Raw genomic sequence first — 26940 nt, 5'->3', positions numbered from 1 at the left:
ATGTTCGTCTCTGTGAGGGAGCAAATGTTTAACTTTCAAACACACTATAATTGTCACAATTTTGTTGTCATTAAAGCTGAAACACAATTACTCACATTAAGAAGAGGTCCAAATTTTAAATACTATATCCAGTTGTGACTGGTACGACTGGGTCTCAGCAGACAGAATTTTTCAGGGTGTGGGAAATTTTGTGAATTAATATATTTTATCTATCTATCTATCTATCTATCTATCTATCTATCTATCTATCTATCTATCTATCTATCTATCTATCTATCTATCTATCTATCTATCTTTAGTTTAACTTAGTAGAACAATTTGTTGACCTAGTAAGAACCGACCCCCTTCAACTCAGCTGCCCAAACGTAGGATTTATTACCTTGGAATGCCAGAGGTCTGGATGGCTCCTCGCATCTGCTCCAACCCTATAAACATTCTGTCAAGTCTAGGCTATGGGCACTTTTCAATGCTGAATGTGTGCCTGAGCGCTATACTACAGTATTCCTTAAAATGAACTTATAACAACAAGGTCGATCTTTTCTTTTTGTTGAAACTGCCTCTTACTCTTTGTTCTTTAAAACTTTCCATTAAATTGTCAATCCAAAGCATAGAGGTTAGGAGCCATTTCTGACCAGTCATGGTAAATACATATTTTTAAAGAAATTGTGACCTCTTGATGTCAGAATTTAAAGAGATTCGCACAAATATGACGGTTGTGATGTGTCAAATAATAAAGGAAATTTTCTATGGCAATTTGATTTTACAAAATGTCTTTCAAAAAGGATTTCATATATTTCAAACAAGAGAATAAAGCATGGATTCAGGAAACTTACACATTTTATTAGATTTTTCTAGACTTGAAACATAGCTGAAATAAGATGCTGTGCCTTTGTCAGACTTTTCAAAACTACAAAGGTGACCTTCTTTTAAAGAAAGCAATTTGCATTTCATGACTGTAAACTATTAACCTGACAACAGCCAGATGCATGTCTCGCTCCGAGAGTGGAGCTGGGCGGAGCGAGACATGCATCTGGCTGTTGTCAGGTTAGTAAACTATAGGATTGCTGTTCTCTATCTTTCCCTCTGGCTCTAATTGTTTCAGTACCATCTTGAATTGATCTATATTAAAGCTCACCAATACACCACAGCAAGAAAAAAGCAAGAGATAGCAGAGCAGTTCCAAGAAGATCTCCCAAGGCTGTGAGGTAGGGTATTGAGTAGCTATCAGGGTCTTTGCCCCTCCTCCACAGACAGTGGACAATGCAGTCAGCCAGACTCAGCAGCAAGAAGACCTGAGGGAGAATAAGGACAGAGAGATCATTGTGAAGCACTGAGTTGGGAATTGCATTCCATGCATGTCTTACTTGAATTGTAGAAGCTAATAGGAAGAAAACAGTGAAGAGAGCGCTGGGCAGTGTGAGACCTCCTTTAATCAGATGAATAATATGTAAAAAGACCAGCTGACCAGGAAGAACCAAAATGAGAAGAACCAGGGCGGATCTGTGGTTTGCACCTGTCAGAGAGAGGGTTAACATTTAATCCATGCAATAGTGAATATACATTTAAATAGTAATTTTACTAGGATACATTATTTGAAAGAAAAACACAAAAGCATTAAAACACTCCAGCTAAAAATCAGAAGCCTTTTTGGATTATAGACCAAATAATTTTTGTTCAGTTGTTTTGTTTTTAACCTTTTTGGGGGTTCCTACATCATCAATGACTAAGATTATATTCACCAGCAAACGGGTATTAAGAAATATAACACAGATGAGTAATTAAATGACAAAAACCTGAACCAAAGAAAGTGTAACAGGGGTTCAAGCAGCTTCTGGGACCATCTGGAACCTCCCCGGGTGAGTAATTCAAATGCAGATGTGTGGAAATGCGGCTAGAATGTATGGAAACCAGGTTTCCCCCCACACCTTAACAGGAAAACCAAAGAGACGTATTGTTAACAAACATGATTGTTAAAGCCACACAGACAACTTTCTCACTACAGTGTTAACCTTTTCACGAGTGAACTACAGGATATTGTCTCTTCTTGTAAGCAGCTAGATAAAAAGAATAACTAATATCAAAGTCCTCTTTATTCTCAGAAAACAGTGAGAAATTTGTTCTCCCTCCAACATGTGCCAGAACTGATTGACGTGATTGTCTGAGAAAAACTGTGCATCAGGATTTATAAGGAAATTAAGTAGGAATAGTAATCTAATGGATAGTAAGGAAATATTTTCTTTAAGGTGCATCTTCTCATGTAAAGCCTTTTCCCACCTCCTCCTACATTCAAATAAAAAATGCCTCCTTTGTGTTGTTGCTGTGTTTTTGTTTTGTATGTGGTATGTAAGCTACCTTTGACAGACTATGAGTGCAGCAGCTGAGTATTTCTGAAGTATGAATACTCAGAGGCAAAACAATCTTTCTTGCCATCTTGAGCACCATAATAGTTTTACGTGGATTATGTAAAAAGCTTAGCAATACAGCAGCTCATTAGTGAGAGAAAATCAGTGCCTTCCATCCACTTCCGTAAAAGTTCAAAAAACTTCCATCCACTTCATACCAACTTGATTGGTGACCAAATCCCTAATATTATACATAAAATCTTATGGTAATAATGTTTATAATAGCTTGCCCTACTTATTTTATGTGATTATACACAATTGAATTTAGTTCAGTTTATTTATACATTGCCTATTCACAATACATGTCATTAAATCATATTATCCAGTCAGATTGGTCAAGTTCAATCTTAGAAAAACCAGCTGAATGCATTGAGTCATTGACTTAGCAGGATATGCTCTCTCTGTATGAGCATGTGGTAGGAATAGAAATTCACACGAGTGAGATTTCATTGGGAGTGACACTTGACTGGTCAGGGTTAGTGCTTAGAGGACTCAGTAGCTGTAAGACTGAACTAAGTGATCACATCAATATATTCATGTGTACATTTGAAATGTTAGCCTGATCCATATTTTTACAAATGACTGCTTGATTTGTTACTATTCTATTAGATAGTGGAACTGATATCTAGATAAATCTAAATTTTAGTTAGCTATCGGTCATGTACCAATGTTAAGATTGAGGACTAGGTCTGATAGGTCCAGGTCACCACTCTATATCATCTGTTTTTTAAAATGTGTACCCTAAATCAGATTGTTGGCCATAATAGTCTCCACTTTGAACAGGAGCAACTCATGTCAGGAAAGCCTGTGGATGCCTGAAAGCTTGTTTCCTTTTCTGATAAAATACTTTCTGTTTGTAACACTGGAGATAAATTCATGCTCTCCAGATTAGCCTGTCTGGTTCACATCTGATTACTAAGGGACTATTTTGTCTTTTTCTTTATCCAGTCTGTTCATTTTGTGCCAGATCTTTGCAAACAAATAGTAGCTGCAGCCCCTTGTATGTCTTGAATCTCTGACATTACACTCAAGTATCACAAAATCCACCGTTTTGTCACTTTTGTAGCTTCTGCTGCTCCAGTAAGAAACACATCATCGGAGTTCTGTGTTTAGAAGCACTGATGTATTCTATTGGTGCTGCACTTAGCTGGTCAAAAGCAATCACCACCCCCTTCTTCTAAGACAAAGCTTGTAAGCACTGAGCCTGCAGAATGGATCTTATTTCTTCTCATTGGATCTCATCTGGACAAATATTACATATAATTGTTATCAAGAAGCACCCTGCCCCTTCCTGAACTTCATGCAATCACATCTGACGAAAGATACTAGTTCACAGGCAAGACTTGTTTATGTTAAAAAGATCCCCATTAGCTGGGGATGTAACTGTAACTGTTAATTAACTGTTAATTAACTGTTAATTAACTGAATGTAACTGTTTACATTCCTTTTCCTTTTAATATATCTATATATTTTTTATATATTTTTTATTTTTATTTCACGGTAGCTGTTATGGAAGTCCCAAATCTCATTGTATCTGTCACAGAATATAATGACAATAAAGGCTTTTTTGACTTTTTTTGACTGTCAACAAAGTGGGATGAGCTAGTCTTCCTAGGGTCCACAAGACAAAACAAATATCATTTAATCAAACATTATAGACATTATTATAGATCTCATCAGAAATCATTCAGAATAAGTTATTACATTCATATATATTACATTAATTTTCACTTTCATACAATAAATATCTTAATTCACTAATCACAAGTTTAAATAGTACATTCTCAAGTAATAATTAAAAGATACTTTACTATTCAGTTCAGACTGAAAGGATCAAGTTGGATATATATAAAATTAACTGATGCAAAATATCCACGTTGAAGTTAAAGTTTAAATTAATGAAAACCTAAGAGATAATCTGCAAAAAGACGCATTACATGACTAAAACAACCTCCTCCAGCTTTAAAATGGATGTCCTAGGATTGATACCTATCCATATTCTAGGTGGTCACCTGCAAATCAATTAGGAGTTAAAAGTAGATCAACAATACACCTTATGTCAAAAATGATTAATGATGATGGATGATGACCTTTGACCTCATGTCAAAAATGATGGATGATGATGATCTATGACCTATGACCTTATGTCAAAAAATGATGGATGGGTTATGTAAATGACATGACCTTATGACATATGAATTATGAACTCTATGTCCCACACCTGATCAAAAGAATTTCTTATAACCCGCAAACTTATGCGCAGTCTGGCATCAATCAATTTCATGAATATAAACATTGTTTTCTTCCCAATCAAAGACAGTCCCCACACATGGACTTTCCCTCCTACCAACATCCCACCAGACACCCCCATACGCACATACACAAGAACTATGAACTCTATGTCCCACACCTGAACAAAGGATATTCTTATGACCCACAAACTTATGCGCAGTCTGGCATCAATCAAATTCATGAATATTTCTTCCCAATCAAAGACAGTCCCCACACATGGACTTTCCCTCCTACCAACATTCCACCAGACACCCCCATACGCACATACACAAGAACTATGACTCCATCATCAACCCCCCCCCTTTCCTAAGCTAGCCAATGAAAATAGGGGGGCGGAATTGTGTCCTCTTTAAATATTGCTGGGGAGAAAAGTTTCTGTATTTTCAGCAAGAGAAAAAACACTTACTTTCCTACCGACAATGTCAAGAATTCCGAGAGCTATTCTTAAAAGCAGAGAATTACGCTCTGCATTGGAAAAAGAATCTGCATTGGAAAAAAAATTACCTGAGCAGCTTGAAGCGGGTGTAAAAAGCGAGATCCGTTTTTCCGTCTGCAAAGAAATGGAGGACGCAATGGGAGAATTCGGGATCGAACCTTTGGTGAAAGATGCTTCATCTTCGACAACCCTGGACGCTATGGAAGACTCTGAGACTGCTTCAACTTTGACAACCCTGGACACTATGGAAGACTCCGAGACCACGCCTTCCCCGGACATTAGACCGGCCGAAGAAATGGAGGACGCGATGGAGGTGAATAAAAGATGTGCGTTGCCGAGCGGAACATCTTTATTATCCGAGACGCCAATTTCCGTATTCCAAGCTTCGAACCACCCCCTCGAAGCTCCCAAGAAATCATCGGTGTATCTATGCCGGGTTCAGCACCCTCCCTTAGAAACCCTGCATGAAGAATGGTCTTTAGAGGATTCCGGCATGGTTGGGGCATGGGGATACATCTTCAAATACGAATCCGGTGAGCTCTACCTTTACCAACTGGATCAAGAAGAGAAGCTCACACCCTTTTCCAACACATGCAACCTTACCTATAATGACTGGGCAGTGCTGAGATTGGTGGTCCCCTACAATACAGAAATAAGTGGGGAATTGGCTACACCAGATCGGTCAGAGTTGATCGGTTTTCGATCCGATGTTGAAATCGTCAACGGAGAGATGCTTTTTAGCGCAGTTTGGGAAACAAAATCTACCACAAACGGGGCCTGGTCTCTCCGAGCGAGCAGGCGACGGAGCTACGAGGCTTTTTCCCCCGACCTGTTTGTTTTAGAAGTTTTCAACATAGAAAGTGGGATCTTTAGGACCATGCTGGCGATACCATTTAGTGTATGGCGCCAAAAAATGATCGAAATTGGGGATCGAATTTCCAACCTGTTCCGGAGTTTGCGCTGCTGGCTTGACATTCTGACTGTGAAAAAAAACCCTCTTTTAGACACGCCCTCGAACCTCCACCCTATATATTTAGCGGGAGGAAGCATACCGGCACACATCCCTTCAAGAAGAGGCGAACCTACAGCTGATAGAATGGGGTCGTACTGGGATTTATACTCTCCTATTTCCCCCACACTGACTCCATTTCTCCCGCCTTCACCACCCTACCGTCCATCGCCGGTGCTTTTTCAATGACGAAGCTAATCATCCACCATCACCAACGCCTTTTCCAAGCGAGACTAATGAAGTAAATAACCTGAAGGAGGAAAAGAAATTGCTTCCCGCTCTTTCCGAGTCTGATGAAGACAGGGCAGCGGGAGCCTCACCTGATTCGTCCGAAGACGAGCAAACCAGCCTCGTCGTGCATCCGGCGCAGACTCCACCGATTATAAACGGGGAGGTGGATGAGGATTGGATCTTTTCCTCACACATTGCTATAGTAAAAACAGCCTTGCTTCATTTGCTTAACAACGTCGCTTTGGAATATAATCGAGAGACTTGTTACGGATGTCAAACAGACCACCCGAGTCAACTACAGCATCAATGTCTCGAAGCATTGAAAGAAGAATTCTATCAGACTAACTTTATCACGCTTCAACGTCGACTCAAAACACCGCAACTCATTCCAGCCATTCAACATCTGATGAAAGAACGCGGACAAGAAGCGGAGGATTTCAGGGTGAAGATAATTGTGGAGACTCTTTTGTACGAACTCAGATCTTCGTTCGGACTGTGTGCTGCTGTTGAAGAAGTGTATCGGAACAACAGAGAAATTTACAAAATCAAACAACTCTGTGCTATTTCAAACATCTTTGGTCGTGCTGAATGAATGTTGTGCTATTTAGTTGCTTGTTTATCTTCTGTATCACTCGGAAGTGATTGAAAAAAAAGAAAGAAAAAAAGATTTAAAAAAAAAAAATAAACGTTTTTTGTTTTTTACATTTCAAGTTTTTACATTTTGTAGATGTGATTTGAAAAGTTTTTTGTTTTTACATTTTGTAGTTTGTTTTTTACATTTCAAGTTTTTTACATTTTGTAGTTTGTAGATGTGATTTGAATCGTTTTGTTTTTTACATTTCTTGTTTTTACATTTTATAGTTTTGTAGATGTCATTTAAAAAGAATTTTTCTGGGTTTTGTGTTTTTGTGTTTTGTTGTTTTACTCGTTTAACCGATGTAAATAAAGGAGAAAAGAATAAAAAAAGTCTGGTTATTTTTTGAGTGCTGATGTAAGGAATAGGATGTCTGACCGTGAAGTCTACTATAACCATTCCAATCCTGGAAGTTTTGGGGGAAAAGATAGGTTAAGGAGAGCTTTGCAGAATGAAACTGGGGAAAATATTAAGGTAGCCGAGGTTGAAGATTTTTTGTCGGAGCAAGACGCTTACGCTCTCCACAAACCGGCAAGACTTCGTTTTCCAAGGAACAGAGTTTTTGTCTCGGGGCCGATGAAACAATTTCAGGCAGATCTTTGTGACATGCAATCTTTAGCCGACCAAAATGACGGATACAATTATTTATTAACGGTAATTGATTTGTTTTCCAAAAAGGCTCTTGTCCGACCTCTTAAAAAAAAAGACTGCCTCAGAAGTAGTAAGGGCGTTTGAATCGGTGTTTAAAGACAGTAAAATTCCTAAGAAGATTCAAACCGATGCAGGGAAAGAATTCTTTAACAAAGACTTTAAGGCCTTAATGAAAAAATATGGAATTATCCATTTTGCGACAGCCAGCGATGTGAAGGCCTCCGTCATAGAGCGATTTAATCGTACCCTCAAATCGAGAATGTGGCGATATTTCACCGCTAATAACACACGGAGATATCTGGATGTGCTTCAAGATCTTGTAAAAAGTTATAATGACTCCTTTCATTCCAGCATCAAAATGTCCCCTATGGAGGTTTCCTTTGAAAATAAAGACCAAGTCCTGAGGAATCTTTATGGTCGGAAGGTGGGGAGAGAAAGAAAGAAGGCGGCAAAGAGGAAATTTAAGAAGGGCGACCCGGTTAGAATTTCAAAGTTAAGAGGGGTGTTTGATAAGAAATACGAACAAAGCTTTACGGATGAAATCTTCACCATATCCGAATGCGTCGATCGTTCACCTCCTGTGTATAAATTAACGGACTATGATGGAGAACAGATCGAGGGGTCTTTTTACGAAGAAGAAATACAGAGAGTCAAATTACCCAAAGACAAGGTATACCATGTGGAGAAGATATTAAAACGACGTACGCTCAGAGGTCAAAAACAAGTGTTTGTAAAATGGAAGAACTGGCCTGAGAAATTTAACAGTTGGGTCAGAGCGGCAGACTTGAGCGATGTATAAAAAACCCCTGCATTGAACCCACCTCCAACACTTTACCATGGATCCGGTGAGCGATGACGACGGATTCTATATTACATTACCGTCTAACAGCAGCGTGGACGTATTTAAAAATAATACCGGATCTAGTTTCCGCGTAAATTTGGGGCGGCATATAAATTTAGAAGGTAGATGGCAGGTTGCCTTGGTAGAGATTTCATATCCCCACAGGTGGTTAAACGTCCCTGCAGAATCGGCCTATTTTGATTGGCGGGAAGCCGGACGGGAGCAGTTCATCCGGCAGAATATAACGCACGGATATTACGATGACATGACACAATTCAAAGCGGAGATTGAAAACCATCTGAGAAAAATAGAAAGTGATATATATTTAAAGTTAAACATGATCGAAAAAAGGATATTTTGTCAAGCAGGGGGTCGGTACAATATACGTTTTCATCCTCCTATAGCATACATGTTGGGGGCAGAGCCGGGGGAATGGATTTCGGCTAGTAAAAGAGCCCTTCCTCACCCTTTTGATCTAAAAGGCGGTATGGATCTTCTGTATTGCTACAGCGATGTAGTCGCTCCACAGGTGGTGGGCGACGCTTATGCCCCTCTCTTACGTACCGTGAAAATAGAAGGCCGATACGGCGATATTATCACACAACATTTCAATCCTCCTCACTATTTACCCGTTTCAAAAAATCATATTGAAAATATCCACGTAGAAATAAAATCCGATCAAAACGTACCGATTAATTTCAGCTACGGAAAGACCGTCGTTAAACTACATTTTAGACCAGTCTCTTCGAAGCCTATGAGGAGAAGAGACATACATTACAACGTGTAATTTTCACCGATCAATCAAGATATATATTTCTGGGAACAACGTTCATGTCGTCACTTCACCGTAGACTCCCCTTCTGAACTATTTTACCCCGCTGCATCGGAGAGAAGCAAATAAATAAATAAAAAAAATCACACCATGGCGCGTATCGGATTGAATACGGATCCCCATAGGTTTATACATTATTACCAAAATCAGGTCGGAGGCGATTTAGGAGGATTCAGCGGGGCTCCCGTGTTATACGGGCGTGGGATCGGAGCCATATTTTCAAGATTATTCAGATTTGTCTCACCCCTATTTAAAAGCGGATTTTCTATAGCTAAACCTCATCTTAAAAGAGCGGCGAGCGGCATAGCCTCGGACGTGATCGGAAAAGCTATGAAGAAGATATCCGGAAATGAACAGGACGGTTCAGGGCTGATGCTTTTATCGCGACGAAACAAAAAGCGTCCGCCCGGAGAACGTGTTTGGAACTTTCAAAAACGCAAGAGCGTTAAAAGAAAGAAATCATTAGGAAGAAGCAAGGCTAAGAGCAAGAAGTCTGTCAGGAGCGGAGATATTTTTCAGTGAGGAGGAGAAGACATGGCTCTACTGCATCAAAAGTCCCCGGAATGCAGTTTGACGGAACTGGACTTATTTTCCGCTCTGATGACGCAACTGTCTATAGAAGATAAGGCTTATACAGAAATTCATCCTCTCTCGGCTCTTACAGAGACGGGTCCTATCGAATTTTTTATCTGCGGCGAAGGCGATAAATATTTGGATCTAAACGACACACTGATCCACCTACGTCTCAAAATTACTAACGCGGATGGTAGCGACCTAGCGCCGGACGCTCCTGTCGGATTAATTAATTATCCTTTAAATACCATTTTTAGTCAGTGCGACGTGACCTTGGGGGATAGACTTATTTCCCAATCCAGCGCTACTCATCCTTACCGAAGTATAATTGAAACATTGCTCAACTATTCAGAAGATACGTTGAAGAGTCAATTCAGCGCAGGCCTTTTTTTAAGATAAACGGGTCACCGCTGATGACGCCTGGTTGCTACTTGATTCAAATCCGTCAACCACCAACGGGCTCCAAACCATGGATTGAATCGGAGAGCCGCTTTTTTAACGGCAGAATCTAAAGTAGGTTCAATCTGATAGGAGCTCTGGCGACGGGGATAGTCCTTTTTCCTGCAGAAAGACTCCTTGTCCTGAAATTATCTTGGTCTGATATGAGAATTAAATTAAACAAGAGCCGAGCGATTCGAGACGTTTTGTTTAATGTGGGGGGCTCAGCTGTATTCGGCGATTCTAACTTCTTATCTACTATAAGATACTTCTAGGCGCTCCTTTTTGTGAAAAAGGCATCCAGTTCTCTCGTATCTCCCACACCGCCATACGCTTAGGTCACCACTTTTCGGCGTTGATGCGCGGTAATGCTCTTTATCCTTGTCGAGAGTTAATGTAAGAACGTATTTTTGTTTTTATTTTCTATCTCTTTAAAATTCCTAAGAATTTGCATCAAACCTTTAATAAGATCGAGATTCCTCTGGGGGGCTATACCTAAATATGTTGTTCTGCAGAGCTTAGTAACTGGCGATCACGAGGCCTTTACTCTTCGGGCGGAGAGATTTATATACCCCTTTCACAATCAGGCACATGTATTAAGAGTTTTCCTGGGGCAGATTTTGGCGCAGTAGATGGAAAAACAGATCCCAGCTTTAAAGCTTTCAACCCCGAGTTTGCAAGCGGCGGCGGAACCTGCAGGGCAATTTTTAACTAGTATGATTACCTCCGCGGTCCGGTCATTTGAAAGATCCATCCACATCGCGTCTATCACTGTAACGACAGGACCTTTAGTGTACACGATAACAACGCTTTTTGTTTTTAACAATCTTAATCCGGAGGCGCGCGATACTCGAGGCTACCTATCTCGTCAATTCTTCTGTGCCGTGATCTCACGTTAATCTGAGCTCGGAAAAGTGCGCTTTCGAGAGAACCGCTGTTCTACTCACCGGTGATTCAAACCACTACACTCATTGTTTACGCCTGCTAAACGATAACTAATACTGGATACTGAGATGACTCAAAATAAGAGCAAGTTTGGTGGAGCTATTATAAAATATGAATAATCATGCAATTGAATTCCTTGCACGCCTCTCATCTCGCTCGGTGTGCTGACGTGTCTTTTGGGAGGCAGTCTGTTGCCTGCGATCAACTCACCAGCTGCTACGCCATCTTACGCGATACCACGCTATACTTTATCGTTAACACACACCTCCTTCTCACACATGCCGGGGTAACTACTTTTTTGGGCTCCTGTGACCGTTGGAAAAAGAACGGAAAAATCTACTTTTTTTTGATTCATACTGCTGCTTCCAGCCTAATTAGGCTTCTAACCACCCTCCCAGCAATTTTTTTATTTTCATTTTTGAAAGAAAGATCGTCTAAAATAATGTAACACACGATCAGCAACTACAAACATATTCTTTTCAATCTTTGTGGTCACATTGTGATATTCTACCTATGTCATAGAGCATGGCGGTTTTTTTCCCAATGATGCGAAGATTCTTAAGCTTGTTAATATAATGATTAAACGTTTTAAAACAATGATTTACCATGGTTTCAAACTTTGTCACTAAAATTACACATCAACCGATGATATTGCGAATAATCAGTATTACATTCGGCTCCATTAACTCTTGATCAAGTCGCACAAGAAAACAAAACATCACGTGTTCTTTAATAATGTTTAAAGAACATTGTTATACACTAAAAGTTATCGTATTTGGGGGCAAAAATAATCGAATGAATGCTTGAAATAAGATTTCAATAAATTTACTTTATTGATAATCCATATAGAGCGTACGGAGTTATTTTATTTAACAAGCATCAGATATCTATGGGTACAAAGGTGATCCCGTGATCCATGCCGGACTCGCATGTGTTCTTTCTTCTTGCAAGGATTATTTACTGACGTACAGCACATGGGCATCGTTCAGGCATATTCTTTGTCTCGCCCTCCACTCTTGCTCCATAAGCTCATCTTCTCCACTAATTCCTCACATTACTTTACTCCTCTACCTGCTCCTCGCCTCACATTATCAACCCGATTCCTTTTTCCTTTCCTTACGTTTCCAGGAGTAATATGAGAAAGATAATTAAAATTCTCTTTCTCTCTCATTTACACCCTGCCTGTTCTCAGTCTCTTTTGCTAGTCTCTTCCGTCACAACCACTCCTAACTGTGAGTTTTTTTTTTTCTTTTCTTGTTCGACTACTTGAGCACGAGATCACGTATTTAGTGTCACTGGTTGCTGTGGCGTGGTGGGTTATTCACCACAAGTACATACCCTATTAGGAATGTTTTTAATAATCGATCCAAACTACTGTAGGAAAAAAATATTCCATCCATCCCGTTAGGTTTAATGTCCCTTTATTTTTATAAGGGAATTGTAAGGTTCTATTAATATACATCTATTAAATTGGAGACCCTTTTGACGGCGGGCTTCCTTGAAAAGAATATACTTCTTCGTCTTATTGCGAGGTCCAGTGTGTCCCCCATTATTAATTCCTGAGAAAGTTTTCCCCCTTAAAATGAAATGGTACACACCCACTCGGCATTTTTCTTTTCCTTTTTTGATATTTTGCTTTTATTTTGTTTTTTCTTTCGCGGCTCCTTTTTTTTTCTCGTTTTTGCGGAAAGGGCTTTTTAATACTATAATTATATTAATCCATATCAAATCACTTCGCTTCGCCGGCTGTTTCAAATTCATCAATCAAACTTCAATTCGTTTTGCATACAACTTTTTTCATATCCCATTTCGGACCGCTGGCCTAATCATTACAGGTTACGGAGATCCGGCTTCTTTTTTCCTCCTGTTTTCCCTTTTTTTTCCCCCCTTTTTCCTTTCCCTTGCCTCCTTTCCCTTCTTTTCCTGCCTCTTTACCCCTCTCTGCCTCCCTCGTGACGAAATAGAAATAGACCCATCAACGAGGTTCCTCTAAACCGACCTTTAGTTTGCTTGATCAAGGTCAGATACTCGCTGTAGCAAAGCCTCATATTTCAATAATTAATCTTTTTTTTTCGTAAGTGAGGGTTAAATCCCGTTTACATATCCCAAACAAACCTCATAATTTATACTATTTTCCGATACCATTTATATCATTATCATATCCAATACTAATCTCCTATTCAAACCAAATACAATAGTCAATAACTTAAACAATCCATCCTCCCTCTGGGCCGTCAGACAAAAAGACATGTATCATCCCCTGCTGGCTCAGGATGGCAGACAGACTTTTTAAAACTGGTGGGTGGGGGGGTGAAAACCCGGTACATTTTTTTGGGATGTTCTAAGCTAAGCGCCATTATTTCCATTTCCTCCTGTCTGGCAATTCCACCAAAACCAATTAATTACTGTCAACCACAAAGTAGGGCGCTAAAGCTCCCCCAAGATTGGGAGAATAAATCCCCCCCCCTTTTTTTCTGAGATTTGATGGCAGGTCCGCTTTCCGTTTTATTCCTACCGACCCCCCCACCCTACCCCCACCCCCGCACCGACCCCCCGTTTATCCGCCAGTAGTCTGACACTAACTTTTTTTGCTTTTTCAATTTTTGACTGTTGAAAGAGATAACTTTGATATTTCCTTTTAAAATATTGAGAGAAATTTCACACAGACTTGGAGAAAGTCGGGTAGCAATGTGCCAAATATCTTTTAACGTTTCTGAGGAGTAGCGTGGTACAGAGCTTTATTAAAGGCGCGTTTCTTTTTATACGCGGCACCTGATCAAATAGTAACCACCTACTTTGATCTGGGGAGAATAGAAGACGGGGCCACTGGTGGAGGAAGGTAATCCTGTTTTCAGTCCTATACTCATCTGGACATTTGGTGTATAGATCTACGATTACATATCCAAAAGAAGGCTGACTGGTAGCGTCTTCAAAACTCTCCAGGCAAAAAATCCTTCTGGGATGGGAAAATTTGGCGGGCTAATATATTGATTTGGAGTTTATCTCTCGGACTTTTAAATAGAATCATATAGTTAGCATTCAAGCTAATGGTTCGACTAAACTTTCCTTGCTGAAACACATTTTGCGTAATTAGTATTACGCTCATGTTGGCGTGGTGTCGAAACTGTGTGAATATCTTGGCCACCTGTTCACTTTCTCCAGCCTGAAAGATGAGGTCGTCTAGAATTACCAGATGAGATTTATCCGGAGGAAATAATTCCTCGTCTTGAAATGAAGATGGGAGACCGTTCACAAACTTAATTCTTTTATTTCTTCTTTGCAAATCAGCGTACAAACTTTGAAATGAAGTATAAATCCAGACAACATTTTCTGGTACACAGTTTAAAACATCTTCGAGATTATCCATCATCATTTTGACAAAAAAGCTTTTACCCGCTCCAGACGGGCCAGAAATGATTGCAGAAAAAGGACAGTTTAGTCTAAAATCAAAATGAACTTCTTTTGGCTCAGTAAAAAAAGACATTTTTTTTTTTTCCACTACAATCTAGTATCCAAAAGGAAGGGTTTTACCGCAATTAAACAGTCTTCTCTTGTCATACACAACCCGAAATGTTTTCATGAATGATGCATTCTTCAAGTGAAACCCGCTTTTATCACGTCTAATGGTTTGCTGAGGAATCCCTATAGAAGCAGTCTCCTGACCCTGGAGAAAAGCATCAACCAGCCTCTTCATGCTCTCAAAATTGACATTTTCAGAAGCCCGCATGTTTCGTGTTATGCCTTTTGCTTTCAAAACCACTTTTTTCTGACGGGTCTGATACGCATAACTCTTTGGACCTGTGGACACAAAATGTTCTATGCTATCCCCGTTTAACTCATCGCTTAATTGCCCCAAATAATTCCCCGTTTCCAGCGGAGTCTGACCCTTTTTGGTAACGTAGATTATACTGTCTGTGTCAAAATACAAAACTCTGTCTTGCAGCTTTTGAAGGTAACTCAACAGTTTTAATCTAGCGTAGGCCGTAGTGAACGCCGCGATAAAGACGTTGTTAGTTCTGTTTGGGGGACTAATAGATTTTTTTGTCCATTCCCATTGAACAAGCACGTTTTCAGGATTCAGAAAGTGAAAATATTTCACATGTTTGTTCCCTGAAAACAACAGTTCAAAAAATTCCTGCGGTTCTGATAAGATGTTGGTCTGGGTCTGATCATTTTTCTGAGCAAACTTTCCCCAAAGACTGTTGAGACATAACTTTGCCACTTGTCTTTTTGCCGGATTTGTCTCAATTTTTGAATATTCTAGTTGAATACCTTCGTTCTTCAGGAAATCTGCCATGTATCGCTGTTTCCCCTCTTCATCGCTCACGTCGGCGGGAAAACCGGATGATTCCTGTTTGCACTTTAGAAAAGTATTTATATATTGGTCAAAAATGTAATTACGTTGTTTTTCAAAATGCCATACAGCGAGGATCTTTTCAACCCTATACCCGTGCTGTAAGGCTTTATTAAGCTCGACAGAAACCCATGTTCCCTTTAGGGCTCTTTCTTCTTCGTTGTGATTGCAAGGTTCTTTCTGGTTATTGAGATGAGCGCAGGTGCGGCACAGAGTGAAAACCAATTTACCTTTTTCGGTCTTAAAGGGAAGAATTGGAAAGAGCAGACCTCGTGGTGGGGAAACGATAGCTTTGACGAACCCGAAATAGTTTGCGGGATCATCAAAGTTGTCGTAAATGATCTTTGGATGCCCTACAGGGAAGTAGTGCATTTTCATAACGGAGGGATATAACGAGATGACGTCTTGGTAAGCCACAATCTCATCTGGAGCGGCAGAATATTTCAACGTGACGGCGTTGGTTCTGCCTCCAAACAGAGCATCTCTGGGGAACAGAGGTTCAGGCAGGGAACTGTTTTGAACAAATTCTTTAACGGCGGCGCAGTTTCTTTTTTTCTTTTCCCAATCATGCTCCCAAATGACTTCAAGTTTTAGACCGTGAAGCGATTCCAGAATCTGCTTTCTTTGGAGGGTGGCTGCAAAGATTTCTTCGTAGCTCGCGCCTCTTAACGGACAAATGGACAAAGGATTAAAACAGGAAGGGCAACCGTGGAACAGACAGCCAAAGTATTCAAAACCGTACTTGACGTCGCCTATTTCGGCGTAACCGTCCAAAAAATACGACCCTACTCTTTTCTCCCCTAAATAAAGGGCGTGTTGGATGAAGATGTTTCTGGAAAAAGCCAAGTATTCCAGCCATTCGAACGATCCATTTGAGTACGGCTTTGTCTGTCCGCGATACCCGAGCGGATCGGGTATTGCCAGCGTATTTGAAGTCAGGAAATTTGCCTGAAAAGTCTTCATGCACGCCGAGGCGATTGTAATGCGAGAAAATGGATCTATATGGGTATCGCTAAAGAACTGCTCTCTAAATTTTTTGCAGCCTTGAGAAAGGATTTCAACATCGTTTTTACAGTAGTACATTGCCTCTTTTTCAAAAGAGAATGGGGAAGCAGAAGCGCTTATGTACCAGTTCAAAAACTTTTCTTTTTCAGGCGGTGACATATTTTCTATTCCGTAGGCGTGTGGTGGGGGAAGCGGGCCGACGTATTTCAAATTTTGTTGGGATGAAAATTTGTGTGGAAAGAAACCTTTACTTTTATCGTTAAAGCCTAAAGCTTTCGGCATGGCACTGAGTTTCATAGGTAGAAATGAAAGACTATCTATAAAATTCAAACCATAGTCTGGGTCGATAAAACTGAGAATTTTACAACCTTGCATAATGATGCGAGGTTTTATTCCCATCTGAACCATGGCATTCAGAACCAAATAATAGTCAAAAGATCTACCGTTGTGCGCCAAAAAGACAAATTTGGAAAACATTGGTCTTCGAAAGTGGAGAATAAAATCTTGAACGCATTTCAGACCAAAGGAGGACCATTCTTTTCCCGTTGAATCTTTTGCACAGACGAGGAAAGGAACATGTTTGCTTTCCTCGTTAACAAAGGTCTCAATGTCAAAAAAAACTAATTTCTCCTCTAGTTTTTCATCTTTCTGACAGGGTTGAATGAAACACTGGTGCTCTCCCTCACCCAAATCTGGAGATAGTTTCTGTCCGCATATGCGACATTTTCGAGGTAGACATACATGGGGTTTGCCGGTAGTAGAGATGGGAATATAATATTTTCTTCCACACTTTAGACATAATTTATGCATCTCACAATTACTGGCCTGTGTTTTTGCTATCGGTCTTTCTTTTTTGATTTTATGTTTCACATAACAGATCTGATTGCGACAAGTCAAATTGCAGTCGGGGCATAAAACTGGTGAGGATTCATGCTGAGTACAGCTTGGATCGTTGCAGACGGGACAATATCCCCGACAGGAATGTCTGTCTTTATTTACAAAAGGGGAAAAGCAATAATCGCATACGTAATGGGCACCCAGAAAACCTGTTAAGGATTTGATTCCGTAATAATGTTGGTTGAATAGAAACAAGAAAAGGGGTCTTGATCTGTCTGAAAAATCTGTCTCAAATTTAGAAAGAGGGCTTTCGTTTACTGAGCGATAATATATCACAATCTTTCTGTTTAAGATTTCTTCAAATGTTTTGACATCTGAAAAGGAAACTGGTGTTTGATCAGAAAGTCCCGCCTGCCTTTGCCACGCTCTAGCCTGATGACTTAGAGAGACTTAGACTTAGAGACTTCTTTATTTGTCATTTTGTATGCACAGGGTGCATACAGAACGAAATTGCGTTACATACAGCTTATGAACGTTGCATTGATATTTCAAATGGCACACAAACCTCTATGTGGGAGAGATTCGGATATGCTAAACAGGCTAAATTTTTTGCAAAGCAAAGTTGATCGCCGTCATCATTAATCACGATTAAATGTCTTCTCTTTCTTTTTATTAATTCTCGGTCTACAATTTTTTCAAGTTTTAGTCTGCCACCCCCGTAAGGATTCCGAATCAGCTGGAGAATGAATTCCACATTATCCTCTTCGGTTATTGCGGTATTAGATTGTACCAAAGTATCCATAAATTTTTCAAGTTCCTCCATGATATTTTCCCCATTATCATTTACGATAAAGTTTGTGTGATGAGACCCACCATCGGTTACTAGTTCAAGTTGTATGACATCATTTCTAGATGCGAGCGGTCTTATTCTTTCAGCCAGATTGGATAAGACATTCATCATGCTGAGGAATATTTCTGCTAAATCTCCCTCTGAACCATTCTGATTTAGTGAAAGCCGTTCCCTAATTTCCACATTGTTAAAATTTCCTCTGTTTAGGGTTTGTACTCCTCCCCCACCGCCGGATTGAATAACATTTTGAGAAGGGAGGGGATGGTTTAACGGAAAAAGATTTTCACTAGAAGGAGAATGTCTGGATAATTCCCTCAGAGCTTGCTCCAAGCTAATTAAGCGTTCTAGATGATTTTCTTGCTGCGGAGGCGGACTGTGAGAAAGAAATGTATCTTCTAAGGGAGAGGTCGGAATTAAAGGCGAACCGGCATCACTTAATGGGCTTATATCATCGGCAATATTTCGCAAATTCTGTAAAACCGCTTCATCTAAAGAATCTGGTTGTGCTGCATTTTGTCTCCCCCCACACCTGGATCCCCAACAGTTTGCATACCGGGCCAACCGTTCCACAGAGGACGCCGTTGCCGTGGCTCTCCACTCTGCTGTGAACCACCTGGAGCAGCAGCAGAGCTACGTCCGGATGCTCTTTGTGGATTACAGCTCGGCCTTTAACACCATCCTCCCGGACAGACTCATCATCAAACTGGGCTCCCTTGGACTCCCCCCTCTCACATGTGCCTGGATTAACAACTTCCTGACCGACCGACCCCAGGCTGTGAGAGTTGGCCCCACCTCTCCTCCACCCGCACGCTGAGCATCGGCTCCCCACAGGGCTGTGTGCTGAGCCCCGTCCTCTTCTGCCTCTACACCCACGATTGCAGACCGATCCACAACCACAACCGGATCATCAAGTACGCCGACGATACCGCTGTGGTCGGTCTCATCTCCAGGGGTGACGAGGCCGCCTACAGAGAGGAGGTCCTGAAGCTGGCTGATTGGTGCTCAGAGAACAATCTGACTCTGAACACCAAGAAAACCAACGAGCTCATCATAGACTTCAGGAGGCACAGCCCTGAGCCAGCTCCCCTCTTCATCAACGGCGAGCAGGTGGAGAGGGTTCACAGCGTCAAATACCTCGGCGTCCACATCTCTGACCGCATCACCTGGTCAGAGAACATCACCACCATCATCAAGAAGGCCCGGCAAAGGTTACACTTCCTGAGAATCCTCAGAAGGTACAACCTCAACTCTGATCTGCTGCTGGCCTTCTACCGCTCCTCCATCGAGAGCTTGCTGACCTACTGCATCATAGTATGGTTCGGCAGCTCCACCGCTGCCGACAGGGAGAGGCTGCAGAGGGTGATAAAGGCGGCGCAGAGGATTATCGGTCGCCCTCTCCCCTCCCTGGCAGACATTTACTCCACCCGGTGCCTCAGCAGAGCCAGGGCCATCTCCAAGGACAGCTCCCACCCTGGCTCCACCCTGTTTGACCTGTTGCCCTCTGGAAGGCGCTACAGGCAAATGAGGATCAGGACAAACAGACTCAAGAACAGTTTCTTCCCCCGAGCCATTGCCGCCCTCAACTCCGACCTGCACTGACGGACACTTTTCACCTGGTTTGCATTATTCCCCAAGCCATTGCCCCCCCTCAACTCCGACCTGCACTGTCGGTCACTTTACACCTGTTTTGCACTATCCCCCCCCCCACAATCTGTGCCAGTACTGTTTACATTTCCTTTTCACTGTTTACATTTCCTTTTCACTGTTTACATTTCCTTTAATATATTTATATATATTTTTTGTAACTGTTTACATTTCCTTTTCATTTTCCTTTTAATATATCTATATATTTTATATATTTTATTTTATTTTTATTTCACGGTAGCTGTTATGGAAGTCCCAAATCTCATTGTATCTGTCACAGAATATAATGACAATAAAGGCTTTTTGACTTTGACTTTTGACTTTGAGAAGGAGAAACATTCGGAGATGTGTTTGACTGAGATAGATGCGGGTCAGACATGATTATTCACTAGACTTTTTTTTTTTCATCCAAGAATGTTCCTCATTATATAGCACATATTCACCAAGATGGACAAACGGAAGCCGGGGTCTTCTTGGTTGCCTGGTGCAGTCAGAAGTTCGCCGACAGCTGCCAATGCCTGAAAAACCAGGCGCTCGGGAACTTGTTCTCGGTTGCCGGCTGCAGAAAGAAGCTCGCTCACAGCCGTCAATGTGTGAAAAGCCAGGTGTCTGGATTCTTCTCTGATGCGAATGCTGGACTGGCCGAATCGATTTCTTACTGAGGAAAAAAATAAATAAAACGAATTACTAAGATTGACTTATAATAAAACTTAATAAATAAATAAATAGTATTTACCTTCATTTCTCAGTCTGCTCAATATAGCGAGAAGGGGTGAGTCTAAGAGAGTGAAAAATATATAAATACGTTTAAATGATATTAAATCTCACAATTATTATTATTATTATTTTATTTTCTTACCTTTGGTTTCGGGTGTTGAACTACAAGATGGCTGGTCAGATCTTTCTTGAATCGTATTTTCAATTTTTTGATCTTCTTCACCACTTCCTGCTTCCGGTATATCCTGGACTACATTTTCTCCGCCATTATCGGGTTCCTGGACTACAACGTCACCGCCACTTCCGGTTTCCCGATCTTCTCCACCGCTTCCGGTTTCGTGGACTACAACCTCGCCGCCACTTCCGGCTTCCGCTATATCCTGGACTACAACTCCCGGGGCTTCCCCTTGCGCCGTGTGTTGGATCAGCGGCGCGGCAACAGCGCCCAGATTGACTCGGGCTGCCAGATTGACTCGGGGGCCTGCGCCTTTTGATGACGTCACAATACATAATTGTTTTAACGTTTGCACAATTGCGCAAAACATTTTGATTGGTCTGGACAGCTTACTAAAGTAATTATAGCGGGGTGTAGGTTTTATTCGAAAGCGGGATTGCTGTTTGTAAACGGACAATTTTACGAAGACATTCTCCATGGTCCCTGCGCCTTCTGATGACGTCACCGAATTCGCCATGGGCCTTGCGCCTCCCGATGACGTGACATTATGGCAATGCCACTCAAACAAACTACATTGAGCCCGCGGTCTGCATTTGTAACGAGAATAAATTCAGGAGAATGAAGCTAAAGGGATACAAAAAATAAACTTGTAATATTACAAAACCAAAAATACTACGAATACAAAGTATATTCAGAGATTAAAGTCCCTCTGATACTGTTTAAGTGACTGAGAAACTGCAGATTTGCCACATTTAAGATGGCGGACGCTCTGACGCATCTCAAAAGGCGCAGGCCCCCGAGTCAATCTGGCAGCCCGAGTCAATCTGGTACCTACACCGGCTGACTGTATGTTTATGGCGGAGCACTTCCTTCGTTTTCCTGCTGAGGAAAAAAAAAAAAATAACGCACTTTAGTAAGACGTACTTAAAAAATAAAAATCCTAACAAATAACTAAATAAATAAAAAGGCTATTTACTTTCTTTTCTCTGATTTGAAGAACGCCGGAATTTCAATGCCTTCCTTGTAGCGAGAGGGTTAGAGTCTAACAGAGAAAAATATATATGATTATATGATAATAAAACTAAGAATTATTTTATTTTAATTTTTCTTACCACCGGCTTCGGCTGGCCGATCAGATCTTTCATTACTTTCTTTTCTCCGTTTGTTAGAACGCCGGACTTTCAATACCTTCTTTTTAGCGAGAGGCTGAGAGTCTAACAGAAAAAACAAAGAAAAATATATATGGTTATATGATAATAAAACTAAGAATTAATTTATTTTAATTTTTCTTACCATCGGCTTCTGTTGGTGTTGAACTACAAGCTGGCTGATCAGATCTTTCATTCAGAATGGCTGTGTCTGCGAGAAAAAAGTTAATAATTTATTTACTTTTTTATATATGACCGGCGTATATTCATCACACGGGACTAAGATAAAATATATTTATTTATTTATTTATTTTTTAAGCTTACCCCAACTGTCTCTTTCTCCATTCGCGTGTAAATCACTCCCCGTCTGGACCGCAGCTCCCTCCGACCCTGGTTCTGCGATTTGTTCGACCCGCCCGGCTTGAGGTGAGAGCACCGGCTGGCTGATAGACCAAGGCGGCTGTGGAGCGCTCCCCTCCTGGGCTGCACTCCCCTCCGTCCCAGCTTCCGCGATGTGCTCGGAACTTTGGTGGCTGGTCGAGCGAGAGCCTGGGAGCTGAGGAGACAGAGCACCCGGCTGGCTGACGGGTCGAAACCCTGGGGGATGCGCTGCGGCGTGGGACGCAATAGCAGGCTGGCTGTCGGTCCGAAGCGTTTGATGAACCGGCCAGACGGAGCTGGGGGTGTGTAGAGGAGATGATTGAAGTGACCCGGGCTGCAGCGTCCCCTGTACAGTCTGCGGATGGAAGGTCCGAGGAACATAAGGAGGAAGGCGCACGTTTTGGTAGGCCGCCGAATTGTTATTATTTTGGGGCAAACTGTTTGGTTGCGGAAGAAATTCTCTCTCTGTCCGAATATTTGAGCGTTGTTCGGTCGCTGTGATGGTTTCTGGATAAAAAAAAAGTTTAGTAAAATAATTGTTATTTTTCCATCCCGTTTTTAATATTCTTTATAATTAAAAGTCTTACCCAAATCGAGGTCTGACATAAGAAAATCCTCGATATCGGAATCTTGAAATAGATGAAAAAAAAAATTAGAGCTTTTAAAATGTGAGAAACAGTGGATCTTGTTAAAAAGAAAAAATATATACCTATTACAATGGAAGGAATTAAAGGATTAACTTCCGCCACTACGATCTGCCCTTAAACAAGAAATTAAATAAATGAAAAAGAGAATGTATTTATTTTCTAATATCGTAGAAAAAAAAATACTTACTGTGTTTCATGATGAAGACGACTGCCCGACACTCTTTTAAAAAATGGGAATGGTGATGCATACGGGCTTTTTGTAGAAGCTTAAATCCTTAGATCTGATGAGCTGTATATTATATGATGTTTTAGATCCCCTAAAAACACAGGGGTAACTGTTTTAGAATGCAGGAAACGGATAATTGATTACAGCCCTCATTGTAAACCAATTTGCTGTTTCACACTCATTCTGAAGGGGGGTCTGTGTGTGTGTGTGTGTGTGTGTGTGTGTGTGTGTGTGTGTGTGTGTGTGTGTGTGTGTGTGTGTGTGTGTGTGTGTGTGTGTGTGTGTGTGTGTGTGTGTGTGTGTGTGTGTGTGTGTGTGTGTGTGTGTGTGTGTCTGCTGGGATGGCTGTAGGGAGAAGATGAAAAGTTGCTTCATGAAAGCAGGTTTTTGTGTGGATAGAAAAGTTAGTTGGATTGAATTTTAAAAAGGAAACCTACTAACAATTCCGATTGTGATTGTGAATTTGTGAGTAACGCATACTTTAATGCTGAATTAAACATTGGTCTTTACACAAAAGAAAGCTTGATCTGTGAGAGTAATTCCGTTTAGGAAAGTAAAACAGAGGCTTGCTGAAAGGACATCTGTATTTAAAATAAAATAAGATTTGATAGAGGAAATGGAATAGTTTAAACACATTTTTTTTTTTAAGCATAATTTTAGGAAAATGTGTAGTTGATGTCTTATGAGCAAAAATGTGAAGATGCCTAAGTTTGTGGGTCATAAGAAAATCCTTTGTTCAGGTGTGGGACATAGAGTTCATAGTTCTTGTGTATGTGCGTATGGGGGTGTCTGATGGAATGTTGGTAGGAGGGAAAGTCCATGTGTGGGGACTGTCTTTGATTGGGAAGAAATATTCATGAAATTGATTGATGCCAGACTGCGCATAAGTTTGTGGGTCATAAGAAAATCCTTTGTTCAGGTGTGGGACATAGAGTTCATAGTTCTTGCGTATGTGCGTATGGGGGTGTCTGATGGAATGTTGGTAGGAGGGAAAGTCCATGTGTGGGGACTGTCTTTGATTGGGAAGAAATATTCATGAAATTGATTGATGCCAGACTGCGCATAAGTTTGTGGGTCATAAGAAAATCCTTTGTTCAGGTGTGGGACATAGAGTTCATAGTTCTTGTGTATGTGCGTATGGGGGTGTCTGATGGAAGGTTGGTAGGAGGGAAAGTCCATGTGTGGGGACTGTCTTTGATTGGGAAGAAAACAATGTTTATATTCATGAAATTGATTGATGCCAGACTGCGCATAAGTTTGCGGGTTATAAGAAATTCTTTTGATCAGGTGTGGGACATAGAGTTCATAATTCATATGTCATAAGGTCATGTCATTTACATAACCCATCCATCATTTTTTGACATAAGGTCATAGGTCATAGATCATCATCCATCATTTTTGACATGAGGTCAAAGGTCATCATCCATCATCATTAATCATTTTTGACATAAGGTGTATTGTTGATCTACTGTTAAAGTGTTTATTTAAATGCTTGTCAAGCAGACTGGACCACTGGTTCATAGTGATGAGCATAGACACCACAGAGTAAAAATGCCTCTATTTTCAGAAAATAATACATTATTCTTTAAAGACTGATCCTTATAAACACAAGCCTAATAGCCTCAGGATTTTAATGATAACTGAACAACTGTGGATATAAAGCTATGGTCCAATTATCTGCCACCTAACCTTTAAACAAAAAGATGCTCAAGTCTCCATCCTCTGCATGCACACCTCCAGGTATACTCTCACATGGCCTGTTTCTCCTCTGCAAGGGCCAACCAAGCTCTGCACTGATGCATCCTCATCCTACTTCTCATCGCTGCCAAGGTCCAATAGTACCCTGACGGTGACTGAGCCTGCTCTGCTGCCACAAGCTCCTTGCCATCAGATGTCAACAGTGGCAGCAGCTCCTGCTCCAGAGATCCTCTGTGCTTCTGGTCTCTCGGCCCCTTCAGACCCTCACCTTGTTCTACTATGTGGTTTATAACAGTATTGTTGTTGTTGTAGCTGAGAGGGCCAGAGTGAGTTGTAGTCATGGGGGTAATGCAGAGGGAAGGCATACCACTACTCATAGGTGTAAGGTAAATGAATCAGGACAGTAGCAGGAACCACAAAAAAAGGAACATTGTTCCAAGTAAAGGTTAAATGTTCAAGGCAGGATTGGCAACAGGTCTCTACCATCGCCAACCCAAATTTCTATCCCTCTCTGGATTGCATTGTGTTAAGAAAAGCTGTGTCTACACCATGAAGCTTTCTCTCTCCAGTTCTTTTTCCTGAAAAGAGATCACTCGGGATAAACTTCATGATGTATGTATTTAATAACCATTAGACATGACAGCAGATTTTGACATAAATTGTAATCCAACTCGGAACAAGGAAGTTGCTTTGCGTTGCAGAAGGCAGCGCTTATCAACTGGGCTCATATCTCAAAAAGTGGCCAAGATTTACAGTTAAAGAAACAGTTTTAAACAACTCCACTATGCCACATCATCACATCATTATATCATACAAGTTTGCAGATGAGGAGACATCCATGACTCCAGCCTTATCAAAAATTACACTTTGTTTTTAGATCAAGGACACCGCTCTCACTCCATTCCCAAATCTTTGCCACATGCAGAATGAAGTTGACCTTTTATCGTGATAGAGGAATCATCCCAATTAGAAACATTAGTTCTGACATGCAATAGGAAGAGATAATTAATGTTTCACAAACTCACACATAACCCAAAGAGAATAATCCTAACAAGTGTATACCCAGGCTTTTTTGACATTTGAATATAGATCATTCTTATTTCTTTATAGTGGTTAACATGAACTTATAACGGGCTTGGTCTCTAAATGTGTATGGATGTGTCTACAAAGAACCAGCAGCAAGATGATTCCTGGGTTCTTAGCAAAAGTTTAATCGATTAATTTTGTATCTGCCCCTTAATCAATAAATATGTTAATTTGATGAGTCTTTTTTTTTTTTTTACTGACCTTGGAAGTTACACATATTAATGGGAAGTGTTTTGTTTTTTTTAGCCTCTCCATCTTAGAATTAAAATTAGCTCCCTATAGACAAATCAGAATAAGAGTAAGTGTCTCTGCCAATTAGTGGTGCCCATCAATTGAAATAAAGGGCATAAAGAAGACTGCTAAATGTAGACACTAAAGAGGTCTTGTAAACAACATGTAAGGAACTTACCATTTATGACAGGTGCATAAATTACAATCCCAATCAAGATTGGATCTGACACAGCCTTGTCCAGAATTAGCCCTCCAGCACTAGAGGGCATGTAATGTGTTAGTGGATTTTGTAACACAAATACAGATCTTAGAACACTTTTGAGAAACAGAGAAAGGTGGAATACATTCCTAATCTTAATCCATCCATCTTTACAATTAGAGATAACATTTTTGAAAAAAATTGCATTTTAATGTTGCAAAGTCCCCAAACATACAAGCAAAAAATAAAGATTTCTAAATTATGAACCGCGTAAACGGTAGAAATGAGTACCTGCTGATAACCATTGCTGTAATGAGTGGTTCCCAGCCTGTACGAAGCAAGATCTGACTGGCAGGGTGTTTTGAAGAGATCATCATCCAAACAGGTATCAGACTCATATACAGAAGATCCATCAGGTATAACACATGGGGATAAAAATCTGCCAAAAAAATTACCAT

At 40.7% G+C, this 26940-nt stretch overlaps 1 protein-coding gene and 2 long non-coding RNA genes across 3 annotated transcripts in view; all 3 read right to left on the bottom strand.

Annotated features, from left to right (window-relative positions):
- Positions 1-283: 283 nt before the first annotated feature.
- slc41a2a (solute carrier family 41 member 2a) overlaps positions 284-26940 on the bottom strand; it is a 44342-nt gene continuing 17685 nt past the window's right edge. The window contains exons 7-11 of the mRNA XM_038305573.1: positions 26774-26921; positions 26462-26541; positions 1794-1925; positions 1365-1513; positions 284-1292 (exon numbers count right to left, since the gene is read on the bottom strand). Of these exons, the coding sequence (XP_038161501.1) occupies positions 1125-1292; positions 1365-1513; positions 1794-1925; positions 26462-26541; positions 26774-26921 (677 nt within the window). The 3' untranslated portion in view covers positions 284-1124. The remainder of the gene's footprint in view (positions 1293-1364; positions 1514-1793; positions 1926-26461; positions 26542-26773; positions 26922-26940) is intronic.
- On the bottom strand, positions 21928-22436 carry LOC119796824. Its single transcript, XR_005282521.1, has 3 exons — positions 22339-22436; positions 22160-22225; positions 21928-22080 (listed from the first exon to the last, which is right to left on the bottom strand). It is a non-coding gene; the product is annotated as an uncharacterized LOC119796824 (long non-coding RNA).
- LOC119796823 lies at positions 22475-23229 on the bottom strand. The gene is made up of 3 exons (XR_005282520.1): positions 23105-23229; positions 22983-23024; positions 22475-22902 (listed from the first exon to the last, which is right to left on the bottom strand). It is a non-coding gene; the product is annotated as an uncharacterized LOC119796823 (long non-coding RNA).

Source organism: Cyprinodon tularosa, unplaced genomic scaffold (genome assembly GCF_016077235.1).
Source record: "Cyprinodon tularosa strain WSP-4 unplaced genomic scaffold, ASM1607723v1 ctg56, whole genome shotgun sequence".
NCBI lineage: Eukaryota > Metazoa > Chordata > Actinopteri > Cyprinodontiformes > Cyprinodontidae > Cyprinodon > Cyprinodon tularosa.
Note: the sequence above shows the minus strand (reverse complement) of the source record. Positions and strands in the feature narration are given on the sequence as shown.